Source organism: Girardinichthys multiradiatus, chromosome 20 (genome assembly GCF_021462225.1).
Source record: "Girardinichthys multiradiatus isolate DD_20200921_A chromosome 20, DD_fGirMul_XY1, whole genome shotgun sequence".
NCBI lineage: Eukaryota > Metazoa > Chordata > Actinopteri > Cyprinodontiformes > Goodeidae > Girardinichthys > Girardinichthys multiradiatus.
Genome location: NC_061812.1, coordinates 2109413 through 2128311, shown reverse-complemented (window position 1 = coordinate 2128311; position 18899 = coordinate 2109413). Strand labels below are relative to the sequence as shown.

Genomic DNA, 18899 nt, shown 5'->3' with positions numbered 1-18899 from the left:
GGGTGTTTTAACACACAAAACTTATTACCAGAACCTCTTAAAGTTCCTGATTAAATTTTATTTCATGGAAATGTTCCCATATCAGTGGGGAAATTCCTCTTCGTCTGCATGAAGCTCTTGAAGGACGAGTTCTTCATCAACCTCCTCCAGTATCAAGAAGGATTTGCTGAAAGACTTCATCTGATTAAGGGCTCGGTTCCTTCTGTCTATGGAAATGACGGATGCAGGAAGCTGCAAATAACGCTTAAATGACACCAAACTTTATTTTAGACATTAATTTATTGTGTTGATTTGACGTCCTGGCCGTGGTTCTGATAGCAGCAGCATTGGGTCTTCTGCTGATGTTGGTGCTGCTTTTAGTTCCTGGAGAACAGAACCGTTCTGCGTGTTTTAATATTATTATTACATTAACAGTTTTCATTGTTGTTGCTGTTTCTGTGGTGAAAGATAATTGTATCTCTGTTATCAAACTACAAAAATGGCCGAGCAGGTTAAAGTGGAGCGCTCTTTGACCTGGAGGGGGGCGGGGTGTGAAGGGCCTCAGCAGCATTTAAAGAGACGACACCAAAACAAATTACTCTCAGATGCTCCTCAGAACAGGTAAAAAAGGAGCCTGAGGAGCTACAAGAACAAGGAGTTCAGACCAAAGCGTTGAGGTTCCACCTTATATAGACCACAGCTGGATGATTTAAGGGGGAAAGGAAGGATTTAAAAGCATCATAGGTCCTCTTTAAAACCACAGCCTTGTGAAAACAGGCAGGGTTTAATTTTCTGCAACGAGATGTTTTCTTTATAATGATAAAAGCTGAAAGCGGAGCAGCAACATCAGTGAGGCAGAGGGAGGACAAAGGTCGATCTGAAGGTCGGAGTCAGAGAGGGACAGAGAGATAGAGAGGGTGACTCAAAATCCAGGATTAATGGGTCAAATTTAAAGAAGCAGCCATGAAGTCCAGAATGATACCACTCACTTAAACCCATTCATCCACATTTAAATCTTATTCAGCATCAAGTTAACAGAAACATGTATTTTATGCTTTTATTGGGAATATTTATCCAATCAGAGAGCACTGCATGACTCTGTCCTCCATTTGCTTCACGAGTCAGAACTTTGCTATGTTCGGGTCGGCTTTCAGTGCGCTGTGCTCAGTTCCATAAAGGTCGATAACATCAAACTGCCGATATTCAGACCTCAGTGATACGGTATTGCAGATTAAAAATGTGATTACTCACCTGCTGCAGGTCCAGTCCTCCCTGGGCCAACGAGAACAGGGGGTGAGATCCAAAGTCTGAAGCCTCGAACACCTTCAACCGGCAAAGAGAGACACAAGCAAAACCAGCGCTGGAGTTACAGCTCCTAAAACTGATCAGAGTTCAGCAGCCAGATCTGAGCTGAGATCGGGTCAAACACAAGAAGTTCTCTGAAACATCGGAGACAGAGACGTTCAGTTTCAAGCACGTCTTCTTCCAAGATCCTCAAATAGTTCATAGTCAAGAAAATTTTTTCATAAATATAAATAATCCAGAACCGGACTTAAAGTTTGAGAAAAATGTTACACAAGTTAAAATGAAAGAAAAGTAAAATAAATATTATATTTCAACATAAATAGAATGATCAGCATTTTAAAGAATTTCAACATTTATTTGGTCTTTCATTTCAACATACATTTTATTTATTTAACATTTTCAAACTCGTACTCGTACTCGTTGTTTTCTGCTTTATCCGGGACCGGGTCGCGGGGGAGCCAGACTCAGCAGACGTCCCTCTTCCCAGACACCTCCTCCAGCTCCTCCAGGGGGAGCCCAAGGCGTTCCCAGGCCAGCCGAGAGACATAGTCCCTCCAGCGTGTCCCGGGCCGTCCCCTGGGCCTCCTCCCGGTGGGACGTGCCTGGAACACCTCCCGAGGAAGGCATCCAGGAGGCATCCGGTATAGATGCCCGAGCCACCTCAACTGGCTCCTCTCGATGTGGAGGAGCAGCGGCTCTACTCCGAGTCCCTCCCGGATGGCCGAGCTCCTCACCCTATCTCTAAGGGAGTGCCCGGCCACCCTACGGAGGAAGCTCATTTCAGCCGCCTGTATCCGGGATCTCATTCTTTTGGTCATGACCCAAAGTTCATGGCCATAGGTGAGGGTAGGAACGTAGACCGACCGGTAAATTGAGAGCTTCACTTTTCAACTCAGCTCTCTCTTCACCACAACGGACCGGCACAGCGCCCCCATTACTGCGGCAGTCGCACCGATCCGTCTGTCGATCTCCCGCTCCATTCTTCCCTCACTCGTGAACAAGACCCCGAGATACTTAAACTCCTCCACTTGAGACAGGAACTCCCCTCCAACCTGAAGAGGACAAGCCACCCTTTTCCGGTCGAGAACCATGGCCTCGAACTTGGAGGAGCTGACTTTCACCCTGTGGCTTCACACTCTGCTGCGAACCACCCCAGCGCATGCTGTAAGTCTTGGCTAGAGGGGGCCAGCAGGACCACGTCATCTGCAGAAAGAAGAGACAAAATTCTCTGGTCCCCAAATCAGACCCCCTCCGGCCCTTGGCTGTGCCTAGAAATCCTGTCCATAAAAGTTATGAACAGGACCGGTGACAAAGGGCAGCCCTGCCGGAGGTGAGAGTTGAATACATCCCTGGCCAAGGGGTCCGCCAGACGTTCCCAGCAGACCCTCACTATGCTCTTGGGCCTGCCAAGTCTGTCCGGCTTTCTCCTCCCCCAGCGGACCCAACTCACCACCAGGTGGTGATCAGTGGACAGCTCAGCCCCTCTCTTCACCCGAGAGTCCAAAACTTGTGGCCGGAGGTCTGATGATATGACAACAAAGTCGATCATCAACCTCCTGCCTAGGGTGTCCAGGAGCCAAGTGCACTGATGGACACCCTTATGTTTGAACATGGTGTTCGTTATGGACAATCCGTGACTAGCACAGAAGTCCTATAACAAAACACCACTCGGATTCAGATCGGGGAGGCCATTCCTCCTGATCACGCCTCTCCAGTCACTGTCGTTTCCCACGTGGGCGTTGAAGTCCCCCAGCAGAATAATGGAGTCCCCAGGAGTGGCACTGTCCAGCACCCCCGACAGGGACGCCAAGAAGGCCAGGTACTCCGCACTACCACTTGGCCCATAGGCTGAAATGATAGTCAGAGACCTCTCCCCAACCCGAAGGCGCAGGGATGCGACCCTCTCATCCACTGGGGTAAACCCCAACACGAGACGGCTGAGCTGGGGGGCAACAAGCAAACCCACCCCAGCTCACCGCCTCTCCCCGTGGGCCACTCCAGAGTAGAAGAGAGACCAACTCCTCTCACGGAGATGGGTTCCAGAGCCCACATTTTCAAACTTTATCCATTAATTCTTTAAATGATTCATTTTGACTTTTTGTTCCCAGCTTTTTTATTTCTAACTTGAGAAAGAAACTAACATTGACACCATATTATAGGAAAATACAATAAATATATATTTAAAACTGTTGTAGAGAAATGACCAAATCAGTAAACATGTTAGATTTTGTTGTCTTGGTTTTTCTGATTTTATTTATGACGCCGGGATTCAGCACACCCCTTTGGACTCATCCCTTTGGAGTATGTCCCACCAGGAGGAGAACCTGGAACAGACCCAGAACTCTCTGGGGGAACCATATTCCCCTCTGGGCTGGGATCTGCTTGGAGGAGCTGAGAGCGTTGTTTGAGATTCCCTCAGGAAGCTGTTCAATCCATGACCCGAGGAACACATTCACCTCCTGTAGAACAGAACCTCCTACTTTCCACTCAGCAACCCGTTAAATTTCTGAACAGACCAGCAGGGTGGGTTGGTCCAAACCTGTGACTGGTTCTGACTCATTTGTTCAGCAGATCTTTCTGCCTGTAAATCATTTAAATCCAACCTTCTGCTGACTGTTGGAGAAGATGAAATGCAGATTATTGTCCTGATGGCTTTTCTGAACATCAGATCTGACTTTCTGAGCCAAGAAGAGTTCTGGAATTAAATGTCTGGAATCAAACAAACAGAACCATGTTTAAAGTTCTGGTGTTGCTGCTCAGCTACTTTATCCATTTAACAGCAGCACCTCAGAGCCTCTCAGTATTCATCCATAAAAACCCAAATAGCTCTGACATCCACAGCGAGAAATCCGACTCCAAACAACCCCTGTTCCGGTTCAGTGATGTGTGACCGGGAACAGACAGATCCCTGTAGTGCCGTCCTCTTTGGGAAAATCATCCGGATCTCGGACTGACCACATGACAACCTGCTCAGCATGAGCGCACACAGACTGACGGATCTCGGTCCCTGAAAACGTCCCACAAACCAAAGTGTTTTAATGAATTATCAGGGGAACCCGGTAACGATGAAGAGCAGCATTGATTCCAGAGGTTCCTTCAAGAAGCAGCTGAAGACTTTCTTTGAGCAGAAACATTTTATTTATAGAACTTTTAACGCTTTTTATTTCTGTCTAACATTTTAAGTTTATGTCTCTTGGTGTTTATTGGGAATCTTTCAGGGATTTACAGAAAGAAAGTTAAAAATAACTGAACTATGTTGGTTTTTAAATATTAACGCCATGATGGCTGCTTTGCGTAAATGTCTATTATAATGATTGTGGCCCAAAAGTATTCAATCCATGATTGTACTGGACATCAGGAGAGTCACAGAGTCACACCTTTCTCACAACATGTGAAAAAAATACTCTGAATGTTTAGCTGCTGTATGTGAAGATGATAGATGGAAATAGATGAAATGCTAGTTTTTATTATTGGTACATAAATAAAACAGTCAGAATCAGTTGGAGTCAGAAGTTTCCATCTGTGGATCATAAGCATGAAGGCAATCAATTCTGGTTCTTTTATCAGGATGAAAACCCAGTTTGGATCTCTATTTGGGATCTTTGTCCCATCAAAACAACCAACCGTGTCCAAGTTCTGACCCTCTAACCCAAACTGTCCCTCTCAGATTAAATAAAATTGGTTGGGATGGTAAATGGTAAATGGCTTGTACTTGTATAGCGCTTTATCAAGTCCCCAGAGACCCCAAAGCACTTCACACTACATTCAGTAATCCACCCATTAACACACTGACAGTGGTGAGCTACGTTGTAGCCACAGTTGCCCTGGGACAGCTGAGATGTTTAAGAATCACAAACGATCAACCCTGATAGGAACCAGAAACTGCTGGAACACCACTGCGACTGTCCACATTGAAACCAGTTAAAAACCAACATGAACGGAGAGGGCGCTGACCCAGAAAGAAGCCCCCAGCTCCACAAACCAGCACCTTTAGGCTAGACTGAAATTAGCAGCTGGTTTTCTGGGGACAGGTTTGATGGTCAGGCAAGACAAATGTAGAGATGTTTGGCTACAATGACAAGAAGAATGTTTGGAGGAGTTAAGGTCAGGCTTTTAAACCTAACAAGACAGTAGCAACTGTCAAGCATGGTGGTGGTAGCATCATGCTTTGGGGTTGTTTTGCTGCCTGTGGTACAGGTACATTGCACATAGTAGATATAATGATGAATGTGGAACAAAATCTTTACATGTGCCTCAAATCAACTGTTGGTGGAAACTTGGACACAACTGGGTGTTCCAACAGAACAAAGCGGGCCAACTTCAGAAAGGACTTTATTGATCTCAACCTGATTAAAATATTCTGACCCAACCTGGAAGTTGGATCAGTTCCAGGAAACCAACCAGTTTAAGAGTGGCTTGGTGATGGCTATAGAAAGTGTGAGGTCCAGGTGCCACTCACCTTTATCAAATATTACTGGAGGTGTCTGTCTATACCTGACCCGGAACCTATAATTTGACCCTGTGTGGATCAGAGGAAATGATAAGTAAATTCAAGGGTGTGCTTCTAACTGTTTCATTTTAAAAATCCCTGCAGGTGGAATGGTTCAGTTAAATCATTAAACACAAATTATTCTGACTTTTGCTAAGATGGAAATCTGTTACTGACCAGCTCTATATTTAAATTAACTGATGGATAAATGTAAACAGTTTTGAAGAATCCCAGACTAACAAGCATGTATTTGATGAGGTGATTTTTGAGATGAATACATGTAGATTTCCTGTCAATTATCTGATGGTTACCATGAACTTCTGACATTGTTACAAGATAAAACACCCACATTCAATCATTTTATCTTTTTACGAGTAAATGTGCCACTTTATGTATTTATTTGTGTATTATTATTATTGGATAATCTCTGCCACAGCTGTCTTTCAATAATCCAAAATGAACCCTTATTAATGTTCCCTGCAGTGACGGTGAGGACACCACAGACGGAGGCTGTTGATGGGAGCAGCTCTGCCAGCAGGTATTTACCTGCAGGACTGTGTCTGCACACCAACACTCCTCACAGACACACAACAAAGAGACTTATCGCTCGGTAGGAACCAAAGTCAGACACAGGAACCTTCTCAGGGGCCTACTAACTGCCTCTAGAGACAAAGTCAAAGCAGAGTTTCCAGCAGCAGCTTCTTCTTCATGCCTCCAGCATCATCAAAAAACAGAGCTTTCACTGCAGAAGCTACTGGCTAAATGAGGTTCCCAGGAAAAAGTCTGATCCCTCAATAACACAGAAGGAAAAAGTAGACAGCAGTAGTGAAACTGAAGGAACTAAATGATGGTTTAACAACTTTTAAAATATTTCTGAAAAGATGCAATCAAAAACCGGAATATACATTTTTTTCCTTTGCTAAAACTTTAAAATGAGGTTTTGCTATAAAAGTGCGGAAGCATGTTGAATTTTTCCATAGGTTCCATCAAATTTTAATTTAGGCATCTTTCCCTATAGTCTGATTCAATAAATATCAAGCGTGTCCAATGATCATAATAAAACGACTTTTATTGTATATATTTGGGATGAACAATGTTATTGTTGTTATTGACACTAAAAACTGAAGTACATTCCAGAAACCCTCACAAACATCCATCTCAACATGTAGAGCATGGATTGTAACAGAATTAGGCTGCAGGAGGACATACAACAATGTTTCTTCACTCTGCTACTTTCTCTTACTACTCTTACTACTCTCCATTTATGCCTTTTCTTCCTTCTTCTGTTTTTTTCTTGTATCCTTTCTGTTCTCTCAGCCCACATCCAGTTGCCAGAGGTAATGTCTCATCCTGAGTTGGTTCTGGTTCTGCTAGAGTTTCTTCTTTTTCAAAAGGGAGTTGTTTCGCTCCACTGTCACCACATGCTTGGTCAGGAGGAAGGTTTGATGCAAAGTCAATAATCCAATGAAATCGGTTACACAACCCTAGACAAATAAATTATCAGTGGGCTGTAACTGTGAACTGAATCTGACTGTAATATAATTAGACTGAATTGAAATGTATTGAAATTGATCTGAATGGGACCATATGAATGAGTATTGGAATAAATTGGATTGATTACAACTGAATCTTGACCAATCTGGATTGTAGTTAATTGGATATAAATTGGAACTTTTTCTGCTTCAAATTTGTTTTTAATTTGAACTAAATATGGAGACTTAAAGTCCAATTTAAAGTCGTTTCCTTCACTAGAAATAACAGAACAAAACCAAACCTGTGATCACTGATGACCAAACAGCCAGTTAAAGAACAAACAACCATAGAGATATTGCACTTTATTAGATGTTATTTTGTTAGTTATTGCAATATTAATAATTTCTAGATGTGAACTGCAAACCAGGGACAAGGATGTAAAGTAGCTGCTGGCGAGAGATTCTGTGTGCAATATGTTGAACTGACCGGTTAAAATGTCCCGTAATAAATGAATGTGGTTGAGGATAAAAGAAGCTTTGGCATCGGAACAAAGCTTTTGTGAGTCACAAGATTTTGTGAGTTTTCAGCAGATTCCTGCTGGATAATGACACCTGACAGAGAGCCCAACAGATATGCAAAAAAACCCCTATTGATCGTCTTATGACAGCTCACCTGGTTTCCTGCCAGCAGCACAGTTCCAGGAGTCGGACTGGGCCGGTATGGAATGGTCGCTCCCTTCGGTGGTGACTACAGAGGTGGTGGGAAAGGACAGGAAGGAGACGAATAAAAAGACAAACACATGAGGAAAGATTGAGGAGCAGAAAGTTCATTAAACATGTACAAAATTCCATACCTCAGTTTTTTATACTTTAGTATCAAAGGCAGGAAAGACTCGGTTTCTGCAACTCAACAGCAGATTTTACTGCATGTGACCCACTTTGGTTTAAAAATACAAAACACTCCTGCTCTGTGTTGTGTGTCTGCCTTCACTTTGGCTCAGAGATTCTGTTCAGACCTGCAGACTCTTGGTTAAAATACAACAATCCCACTGGATCTGGATACAGAGCGCGTGTTTATGTCCTCCTCGTGGTCACAGACATCAGAACCGAAGCAAACCTCAGTGCTGTTGGGTTAACAGCCAAACTCTGTTTAAATTCACCATTATCTGCTGTTTTTATCCGAATCCATCATCTCCAACTCAGACATGATGTTTTTCTTCATAATAAATCAAAGAGGTGGATGATTGTTCAGCTGCATTCAATCTGTGTGTGACTGATGTCACCAGGGAACATCTAAGAAACTTCTGATAGCTGTGGACGTCCCTTGTTGCGATGCATCATTATAACCGGTTCTAAGCTGTGCTTCTGTGCTTGAATCAAACTGAACTTTGGCTCTGAATGTTCACTGTGCTCAGAGTCACAGCAGTTCACTGAGTCCGGCTCATGAAACAAACCCTCTAAGCTGTTCAGTGATGGTAACAAATACATAAGGGGTAGAAGGAGAAATGTACAGGTCCTTCTCAAAATATTAGAATATTGTCATAAAGTTCATTATTTTCCATAATGTAATGATGAAAATTTAACATTCATATATTTTAGATTCATTGCACACTAACTGAAATATTTCAGGTCTTTTATTGTCTTAATACGGATGATTTTGGCATACAGCTCATGAAAACCCAAAATTCCTATCTCACAAAATTAGCATATCATTAAAAGGGTCTCTAAACGAGCTATGAACCTAATCATCTGAATCAACGAGTTAACTCTAAACACCTGCAAAAGATTCCTGAGGCCTTTAAAACTCCCAGCCTGGTTCATCACTCAAAACCCCAATCATGGGTAAGACTGCCGACCTGACTGCTGTCCAGAAGGTCACTATTGACACCCTCAAGCAAGAGGGTAAGACACAGAAAGACATTTCTGAACGAATAGGCTGTTCCCAGAGTGCTGTATCAAGGCACCTCAGTGGGAAGTCTGTGGGAAGGAAAAAGTGTGGCAGAAAACGCTGCACAACGAGAAGAGGTGACCGGACCCTGAGGAAGATTGTGGAGAAGGGCCGATTCCAGACCTTGGGGGACCTGCGGAAGCAGTGGACTGAGTCTGGAGTAGAAACATCCAGAGCCACCGTGCTCAGGCGTGTGCAGGAAATGGGCTACAGGTGCTGCATTCCCCAGGTCAAGCCACTTTTGAACCAGAAACAGCGGCAGAAGCGCCTGACCTGGGCTACAGAGAAGCAGCACTGGACTGTTGCTCAGTGGTCCAAAGTACTTTTTTCGGATGAAAGCAAATTCTGCATGTCATTCGGAAATCAAGGTGCCAGAGTCTGGAGGAAGACAGGGGAGAAGGAAATGCCAAAATGCCAGAAGTCCAGTGTCAAGTACCCACAGTCAGTGATGGTCTGGGGTGCCGTGTCAGCTGGTGGTGTTGGTCCACTGTGTTTTATCAAGGGCAGGGTCAATGCAGCTAGCTATCAGGAGATTTTGGAGCACTTCATGCTTCCATCTGCTGAAAAGCTTTATGGAGATGAAGATTTCATTTTTCAGCACGACCTGGCACCTGCTCACAGTGCCAAAACCACTGGTAAATGGTTTACTGACCATGGTATCACTGTGCTCAATTGGCCTGCCAACTCTCCTGACCTGAACCCCATAGAGAATCTGTGGGATATTGTGAAGAGAACGTTGAGAGACTCAAGACCCAACACTCTGGATGAGCTAAAGGCCGCTATCGAAGCATCCTGGGCCTCCATAAGACCTCAGCAGTGCCACAGGCTGATTGCCTCCATGCCACGCCGCATTGAAGCAGTCATTTCTGCCAAAGGATTCCCGACCAAGTATTGAGTGCATAACTGTACATGATTATTTGAAGGTTGACGTTTTTTGTATTAAAAACACTTTTCTTTTATTGGTCGGATGAAATATGCTAATTTTGTGAGATAGGAATTTTGGGTTTTCATGAGCTGTATGCCAAAATCATCCGTATTAAGACAATAAAAGACCTGAAATATTTCAGTTAGTGTGCAATGAATCTAAAATATATGAATGTTAAATTTTCATCATGACATTATGGAAAATAATGAACTTTATCACAATATGCTAATATTTTGAGAAGGACCTGTATTATTACCTAACCAGGACATGCGCATGTTGCCATGGCAGAAAACAAGTAGATAAGAACAATAGCTAAAGCACTCCACACCGAAGCAGTACCAGAATGGCTGTTAATATTTAGACACAGGAGCTTGAAGACCTGACGGCTTTTCATTAATCAGCACTAAAAAGGTTTCAGGTTTCAGCAGCTGAGAGTGGCAGATGTATGGAAAGCATAAAGGGACACAATTCCAGCAGTTTGTTATGCCTAGCAGAGTAATAATCACTGCTAAACAAGCCACCAAACACTTAATAAGCTGCCCCTGGTGTTAAACCAGTGGAAAGATTTGATATATTGTTACTTTGGGAGAAAGATTTAAGTTCTGTATTAAATCTTTTTTTGCATGAAGTTAAAGAACTGTTATATTTACATTTTGTACTAATTTCAAACACAAGAGAAAAGCCTTTCAGTTTTGGACAATTCTGAAATATTTTTAATGTGTAGGTTGATAACCAGCAGATAAAACCTGGTTTCTGTTTACACATTCCTGTTAAAATCCCAGACTTTTCCAAACTTCAGGTTCTAGAGTTTTAAGGTTCATTTGATAGCTTTTTCTTCAAGTTTAAATACAGAACTTTATGTTTAATATATCCAAGTTGTTACTACAGTGGCCAGGATTAAAGTATGGAAGCTGCACCATAAAGAGCTCAGGTACCACCAGGAGCCATGAGGACAGGGAAATAAGCATGCAAAGGAAAATATTATTTTCATACTTATCCAAAACAAGAAAATATATCCAGCTTCCATCCAGACCTGGAAATTACTTTAATCAAATTCAGACGTCCAGACTCCATCCAGTGCACGGCTACCTTAGAACCTCCATCTAATTAGTAGCTCGGTTGTCTGGGACTTTTGTCCCGTACAAATAAGTCAGAACAAACCTAGCATTTAAAAAATGTCTTAATTTTAGAGCCAAACCTGTATGGTGCCAGCATGTACCAAACCAGGATTTATGGGACTGTTCCTTTGATTTTAGCAATGGTGGTTGAGATATTAAGCAAATAAAGTTGCATATCAAACCAAAGTGCGTATTCTGATGCTAATGGGTCAATATCGGAAGTTTTTATTTTAAAGGTTCCTGTGAGGTCCAGTGATTGTGGAAGCTGCAGAACCTTGCGTTGTGCAAAATATTTGCAACTTGAATCTGAATTTGTTTCTATGGAACAGCAGAGTCTAAAGCAAATGTCTTCATATTGAGCGATGAATTAGTGTTTGTCCACGTCGTCACTGAAGTTTTACTGAACCAACTAAACTTAACTGCTTAGTTTTCCATCTCTGTGAGGACAAAGTTAGGACTTCATGTCATTTCCAAATCAGGGCCAGTTTAAAGCTTTAAAACTATGAATGAATGAATATAATCAAAGCTTTTATTCAGCTTTAAGATGATGTGATGGGTTTGTAAAGTAAATATCATAAAAACACAAAAAGATATTAATCTTCAGGTAACTTTTTAAAATCTAATGACCAACACCGAGACCTGCAGGTTCAAATTCTGCAGATTCATGGACTAAACTCAACATTTTAACAATTTTCTACTTTTCTGTCCCTAAAAGCAGATATTTGAAATCTCAAATAAATAAATAAAATTTATATTCATTCAAAACAACCCATAAAATAACTAGTTTTAATTTTAAACTCTAAAATCTGAATGCAAACTCAGATGAATGGATCCAAAGGTCCAGCTCCTACAAGCCTTTATATCCAGCAGGTCAGACCACTGCAACAATGTCTCTGGTTTCTGGAAAAAATCAACCAGGCAGCTGCAGCTCATCCAGAACACTGCTGCCAGAGTCCTGATTGGATCATATCAGAACCAGCAGTTAAATCACTGCACTGACTCACCGGATCTCAAAGAAAATATTTAATTACTTTATCATTTCTATCTCTCCTGAGCTCCTTATTTGCTCATATTCTGTCATTTCAACATTTTCGTTCATGTTATGTGATGATTTCTTATGCTTTTTTGCTTTTATTTAATTTTTCATTTAGATTTTGGATGGATCAGTATTTTTCTGTTTGGTTCTCCCTGTAAAGCACTTTGAGCAACCCTGGGCATGAATGGTGCTGTAAAAAGGTCACTGTAAGAACATCCAATGTTTCCGGCTGTTTTTGGAGTGTTTATTGTGAGTTGTGGTTTTTTGACAGTTAAACAATCTAAAGGCTGCTTTAATTATATTCTGCACTCCCAAATCCCTCTAAACTTTCTGTGAGGAACATTTTTAATCATGATCCTCTGAACATCTTTGCTCTTTGTTGTTTTATGAGGTGTTTAAATAATGAGTTTTGAAATCTGTTTCAGCCAGAAATGGAAGAATTGACAAATAATAGGAAAAGAAAACTATATATTGAAAATTATGAAAGAATTAAAATAATTAAAGAAATTAAAAAGAGAGATCATATTTCTCCTATTTTAGCTTCCCTTCATTGGCTCCCTGTTAAATCCAGAATATAATTTAAAATTCTCCTCCTCACATATAAAGCCCTTAATGATCTAGCTCCATCATACATCAGAGATCTGATTGGTCCATATGTTCCTAACAGAGCACTTCGTTCTCAGACTGCAGGTTTACTGGTGGTTTCTAGAGTCTCTAGAAGTAGAATGGGAGGCAGATCCTTTAGTTATCAGGCTCCTCTCCTGTGGAACCAGCTCCCAGTTTTAGTCCATGAGGCAGACACCCTGTCTACTTTTAAGGCTAGGCTTAAAACTTTCCTTTTTGATAAAGCTTATAGTTAGAGTGACTTAGTTTATCCTGAACTATCTCTGTAGTAATGCTGCTATAAGCTTAGGCTGCTGGAGGACATAATGACCACTTTCATCCTCTTCGCTACATTCTCACACTACTCTCCAATTTTGCATTATTTGCTGTTATTTCAGTTTTTAACTTTGTTCTCTCTTTTCTCTTCCTAGAAGCTACACCTGGCCTGACTCTGTGTCTACCTGTGACACCTTTCTGGAGAGGGGAATCATCTGAGCTTCTGCTGGCAACAACTTAATGCTCACCTTCTACAGATGATCCACATGGCCCTGTCTTTCAGTGTTTAACCCTTTCTCTCTCCTAGACATGGCTACTGACTGAGCTTCTACTGTGACTAACTCTATGTTCTCTCTTTCAGACTCTAACCTTGAAAACTGGATCAGAGTTTATCTGTTCTTTCTTTCTAGATGAAACGACTAAAGGAGCTACATCCATTAACATTTACTTTTCCTTCCCATAGAAAGTACTCCTGGATCAGTGCTTCTTTGTTCTCTTTGTGTCTCTGCTCTGTTCTCTCTAACCTCCAGTCGGTCGTGGCAGATGGCCGCTCACACTGAGCCTGGTTCTGCTGGAGGTTTCTTCCTGTTAAAAGGGAGTTTTTCCTCTCCACTGTCCCTACATGCATGCTCAGTATGAGGGATTGCTGCAAAGTCAACACCAGTGACTGTCCACTGTCTCTACATGCTCATCCAGGAGGAGTGAATGCTGCAAGTCACTGACTGGATGCAATCTGCTGGGTTTCCTTAGATAGAAAAACTTTTTATCCAATTTGAATAAATAACTGAATCTGACTGAACTGTTCAATAGTTACGATTAATAGGAATGTATGAACCTGACTTTATGAAGAGCCTTGAGACGACATGTGTTGTGAATTGGCGTTATATAAATAAATTGAATTACAGTAAAGTCAGTGTAAGAATCAAGTTTTCAGGTTTGTGTTGAGTCGTATGTTTTCTATCTGTAGACTGTATAGATGTGTGTAATTTCTTTGGTTGCTTGTCCTCCTACTAATAAATGCTCGTGAACTGACATTCAGATGTTTCTTTCTTTTCCCAAACATAGTCCTGCTTGCAGATTTGGGCTGAAAACCAGACAGGGAGGAAAAGCAGATAAAACACCTTCATATCTGAGAACCTGAGAAGGAGAACTCTGAATGAAGGGATGAAGGCAGCACTGACACTTGAAAGGGAATCAAATCTAGCTGAGGTCAGTGTTTTTGTTTTCTCTCCTCATAGATTTAGATGCTCAGAATACCAACGAGCTTCTGGAGGCTTTGATTTCACTGTTTCCAGTTGCAATCTCCAAGTTGAAGCTTACCCAACGACCGCAGCCTCGGATTTATCCCACATCCATTAACTGGATTTTAGTGCTTCTACTCTGAAGATCATCAGACAGGAGGACAGCAGCAGAATGAATCTCCATCATGTGATGTTAACAGATATCAGGAAGGTGGGGATGAAAGTTAAATCCCTTCTGAAGCTCAACTTGCTGCTAAAACATCAGGAGGCATCAAACAGGAAGCTGCTCTGATGTCATCATAAGGTTTTCTGTAAAATTGCTACATGGAAGGATGGAAACTAAATGAAGCTCCTGTTTGTGTCCAAGAAAAGTCTGATAAAATAAGAACTTTATTTAATGGAGTCTGACCAGTCGGCAGCTCTCTGACAGACAAATCAGAGCAGCTCCCATCATTCTACCTGTGGGATGAAGCAGTGGATACGTTTACCAGCTGGATATTTCTCCAGCAGTCTAACCTTGGAGAGGGAAGCTAGAACAAGCACAGTTTAGCTTTATTAAGATGAATTAAACCAAAGCTTCGTTTCCAAGATCATCTAAAATCTAACAAGAGCTCGGATGAGACGGCGCCTCGTCTCTGTAATTCTAAGTTGAGCACAACCTGACTGATGATGACCCGTTCTGGTCTTCTAAGAGTCTGGACTTGATCCCGTTTTGTTGGTTTCTGATTCTCCCCCTGCTTCTGAAGTAGTGACCACAGGATCTCAGTGGGGTTCAGATCCAAGGAGTGTTTTGACCAAAGGTCCAAAATAAACATGTTCTGTATTCTCCACAGCAGCTTCCTGCATGATGGCTGCAGCTTTTCTTTCAGGTAACCTTTGCTATCACAGGAACACAATTATTTAACCTCATCTGCTCCTGTTTTCTATCACACAAACCAGGATGCTTTAGTGTTCTTGAAAGCTCTAGGCAATGAACTAATCATCATCTGATTTATCGGCACAATGATCTAAAAGCTAAGGTAAGTGTTTTTATTCTTTGTTCATTGGAGATTTATTTTAAAACCGACAGAAAAAAAAACAGATCTAACAGCCACAGATGACAAAGTGGATAATTTAGTTTGGGTCTTAAATATAAGACCCAAAATGTGAAAAATCAAACTATTTATTCAGATATTAATGAGAGACTCTGTTAAACACGTCATCCCTGAATATGCAGCCAAAACTCACTTTATTATGAATATAAGATTCTGGGTTTTAATTCTCACCCTGCCTTATCCCTCCCATCACTGGATTTAATTCCTTTATTGTTCAGTGTTTCTGAGATGAAATGAAGAGTCTGCTGAATGAAATTCCAGATGAGAACGTACCTCCAGAATAACGGTGCAGATGAGTTTAACACAGTGGATGATGGCATCCTGGCCTCCTGATATTGTCACCTCCCTCTCTGTGGAGTTGGGGAGGAGGTCACCCGCCACCTGAACCTGTGCACCTGTTGTCTACACACACACACACACACACACACACACACACGCACACACACTCTCTGCTGGGAATTTGTTCGAACATTCAGAGAAACATGTCTCATCTAGGCTGTCCTTCTGGGAGGTTTATTTATGGATAATCATATAACTAAGGTAAAATGCCTGCTTTCATTCAGGGACATGTTTATATTAATTTATCAAGGTTTCTGTCTGATAATTTCCACCCCGGGAGAAAAAATGTCTAAATATGGAAACAACATCTTACTCCAAATGCATGAAGGTTAAATGAAGTCGATAATCGCCCAAAAAAAAATGACTGCAACTATTTTTTTTTCCTCACAGATTGAAAAGTGGAAAACTAGCTCTGTCTGATGCCAGGTTCAGGATTACAAGCTGACATCTGAAGAAAACAGATTTCTAGATGAAACTCAGTGTCTAAATGAGCCACTGCACAGAGAGGGTCTGATACCTACAACATCTACTGCTCTGTCTGGACTCAGAGCCTCATTCACAAAGCAAATAGCAGTAATGATGTGCCAGAGCAGACACAGTTGCTCTATTCTTCCATCAGATTGAACCTGTCCATATACAATCTAGATCTGACCTTCAGCCACAAACAGCAGAGAGAAAAACACATTAATGAGGTTTTACCAGACATCAGAACAACATCTGTCAGACAGATCCAATGTGACAGAACCAGCTAAATGAAGCTTTAATGGTAGAAATTATAACATGTGACACAAACCATTACCTGGAGATCTAATAAATAATTCTATATTTCAGAATATTTCACCACAAACCACTGGGTGGCGTTGTTCCTCCACTTTCAATCATCTCTTCTGTGCAAGTTACTGGAGGCTGAGGTATCAAGTCTCCCTCTGGTTGGGGTAGAGACTCATCCCAACATGGAGGTAGCTATCAGCTGTTATTTTGAATCATTAAAATTAAACTCTGTTGTTAAAATGAACCTCCATGAAGTTTCTCTCACATCACTGAAGTTATCTCACCTGTTTCCACAGTGAACAGATGATCTAAAACTGCCTCAGTGTTCATCGGTTCTTCTGCAGACTCACCTCTCTGATCTCCTTGATCTTTGATCCACCTTTCCCGATGAGGGAGCCGCACTGGCTGGCCGGGATGACCAACCGCAGGGTGATGGGAGGTTTGCTGGTCACTGTGCCGTTTGCTACCAGAGCTGCCAGGTCCTGAGAAGAATGGACAGATTTACACTAAGAGGTTTTCAGTTTGGTTGGTTTGCTGTTCCATCAGTCCATCAGACACACAACATACACAGCAGCTGCTGATCCATTCACACTTCCACCATCTGTCAGTGTGGAAATAAACTGAACAAATTTCCCATGTTAAAAGAAATCACTTGGAGAAACTTCACTCAGATGTTTTGCTTTGTAGCTGAAGAAAAAATATCCCATATTATTGATTGTGCAGTATCATGGCCTGGCCATGGTTGGGGGGGCTCTGTGCCTTTTTGACCAGGGGACTGCATCTCCTCTGCCTTGCTGGTGAAGAACGTTTGTGCGAGGCAAATGGCTGCCCTGGGGTTATGCTTTATGTCTAGCTGCCTGGGACCACTACTGCTTTCCGTTCCCGTCACAAATGTACATTTCCAGGTGACAAACTCACACACACCAACACACAATTAATCAAATGGTTGAAAGTCATAAAATCACAGGTTACCATAACATCAGTGTGGCCTGCCTACTTTGAAGCTGGTCTGTGGAATATATTGTGAATATATCATCACCACAATATCAAGGTGTGAAATATTTATTTTGTAAAGGGCTGTTTGAATGCAATAATTGTTTGTTGAGACATTCCAAGTATTATGAACTTGCATTTCCATGCTGATGTAATATTTAGTTAGCTGGACAGAGTCTCACTGCAGCAGATGCTAACAACGGACACAGATGACATTACCTAGAAGGCTAAAGGTCACAGAGTGATGGAAGCGCAGAATGAGAGGAAAGGAGAAAATAGGCACAGACAATTTTTCACCATTGCAATATACACCAATATTATCGCTATCGCAAGATTTTATAAAATCATGCAACTCTAGTTTAGGCAGACGGCCACTCATACTGAACCAGGTTCTGGTTCTACTGGAGTTTCATCCTGTTAAACTGGAGTCCTTCCTTCACTTTCACCACAAGCTTGGTCAGGAAAGGGACTGCTGCAAGGTTTATGACTCAATGCAATCAGCTTGGCTTCCATAGATGGATAATGTTTTACCAGTTGGCCTGAAACAAACAACTATACTGTATCATAGTCTGAAGTTCTGGGGTTCTATATAACTGGATATGAGTTGGATCTGTTTGTCCAGTAAAGTCTGTTTTGATAACCTGAAGCCAATAACCTGTTTAATATCTCTGACCAGGTTTGTCTGGTTTAAAGTCTGTGAGAGCGTCGGCTGTCATAAGCTGGTAGAATCAGAGTTTGGGAATAATTACAACAAAGAGGAAAACCTTCAGATGACTGAAAGGAACTTAAAAGTGTGTAGGTCAATAACTAAACAGGAAGACGTGTAACTAAACCAGAACAGAAAAGGCTGACAAGACAAAGTAAAAGTGACCAATTTAAACAAAATGTGATGAAATTAGGAGATTAAAGAGAAAGCTGTGTTTTTCTTTCCATCTTCCTGCAGTGACTCCCTATAGTGCATCAAAAAGCTAAGAAGCTGAACTTTATTTACCAAAACAAGCAGAGGAATAGGAAATAATCAGAACCAGTTCAATACATTTTACTGGATCAGGAAGGATGAAACTACCTTTTCCTGAAATATGTTCCAGTTTAACATGAAGCCAGTTCTGCACCCAGACTGGGCCAGAGCACTCATAGAGACTGTCAATGATATCAATAAATGTCTGCTCTGGGTGATTTTATTCAGAACACGTTCTTCTGATGGCCCAGATGAGGCAGCGCTGTTATCCTGCCTCAACTTAATTGATGGAACCAATCTTACTAAGAGCCAGTGATTTAGGCCGTTATTTATTACCTGGGTTAATTAATGA

The 18899-nt window shown here is 41.7% G+C and overlaps 1 protein-coding gene across 3 annotated transcripts in view; it reads right to left on the bottom strand.

Annotated features, from left to right (window-relative positions):
- pcbp4 (poly(rC) binding protein 4) overlaps window positions 1-18899 on the bottom strand; it is a 149457-nt gene that overhangs the window by 27107 nt on the left and 103451 nt on the right. For all 3 annotated transcript variants that reach the window (XM_047347812.1, XM_047347814.1, XM_047347813.1), the window contains exons 7-10: window positions 16947-17078; window positions 15760-15888; window positions 7919-7993; window positions 1231-1302 (exon numbers count right to left, since the gene is read on the bottom strand). In XM_047347812.1, coding sequence (XP_047203768.1) covers window positions 1231-1302; window positions 7919-7993; window positions 15760-15888; window positions 16947-17078 — 408 coding nt within the window. The remainder of the gene's footprint in view (window positions 1-1230; window positions 1303-7918; window positions 7994-15759; window positions 15889-16946; window positions 17079-18899) is intronic.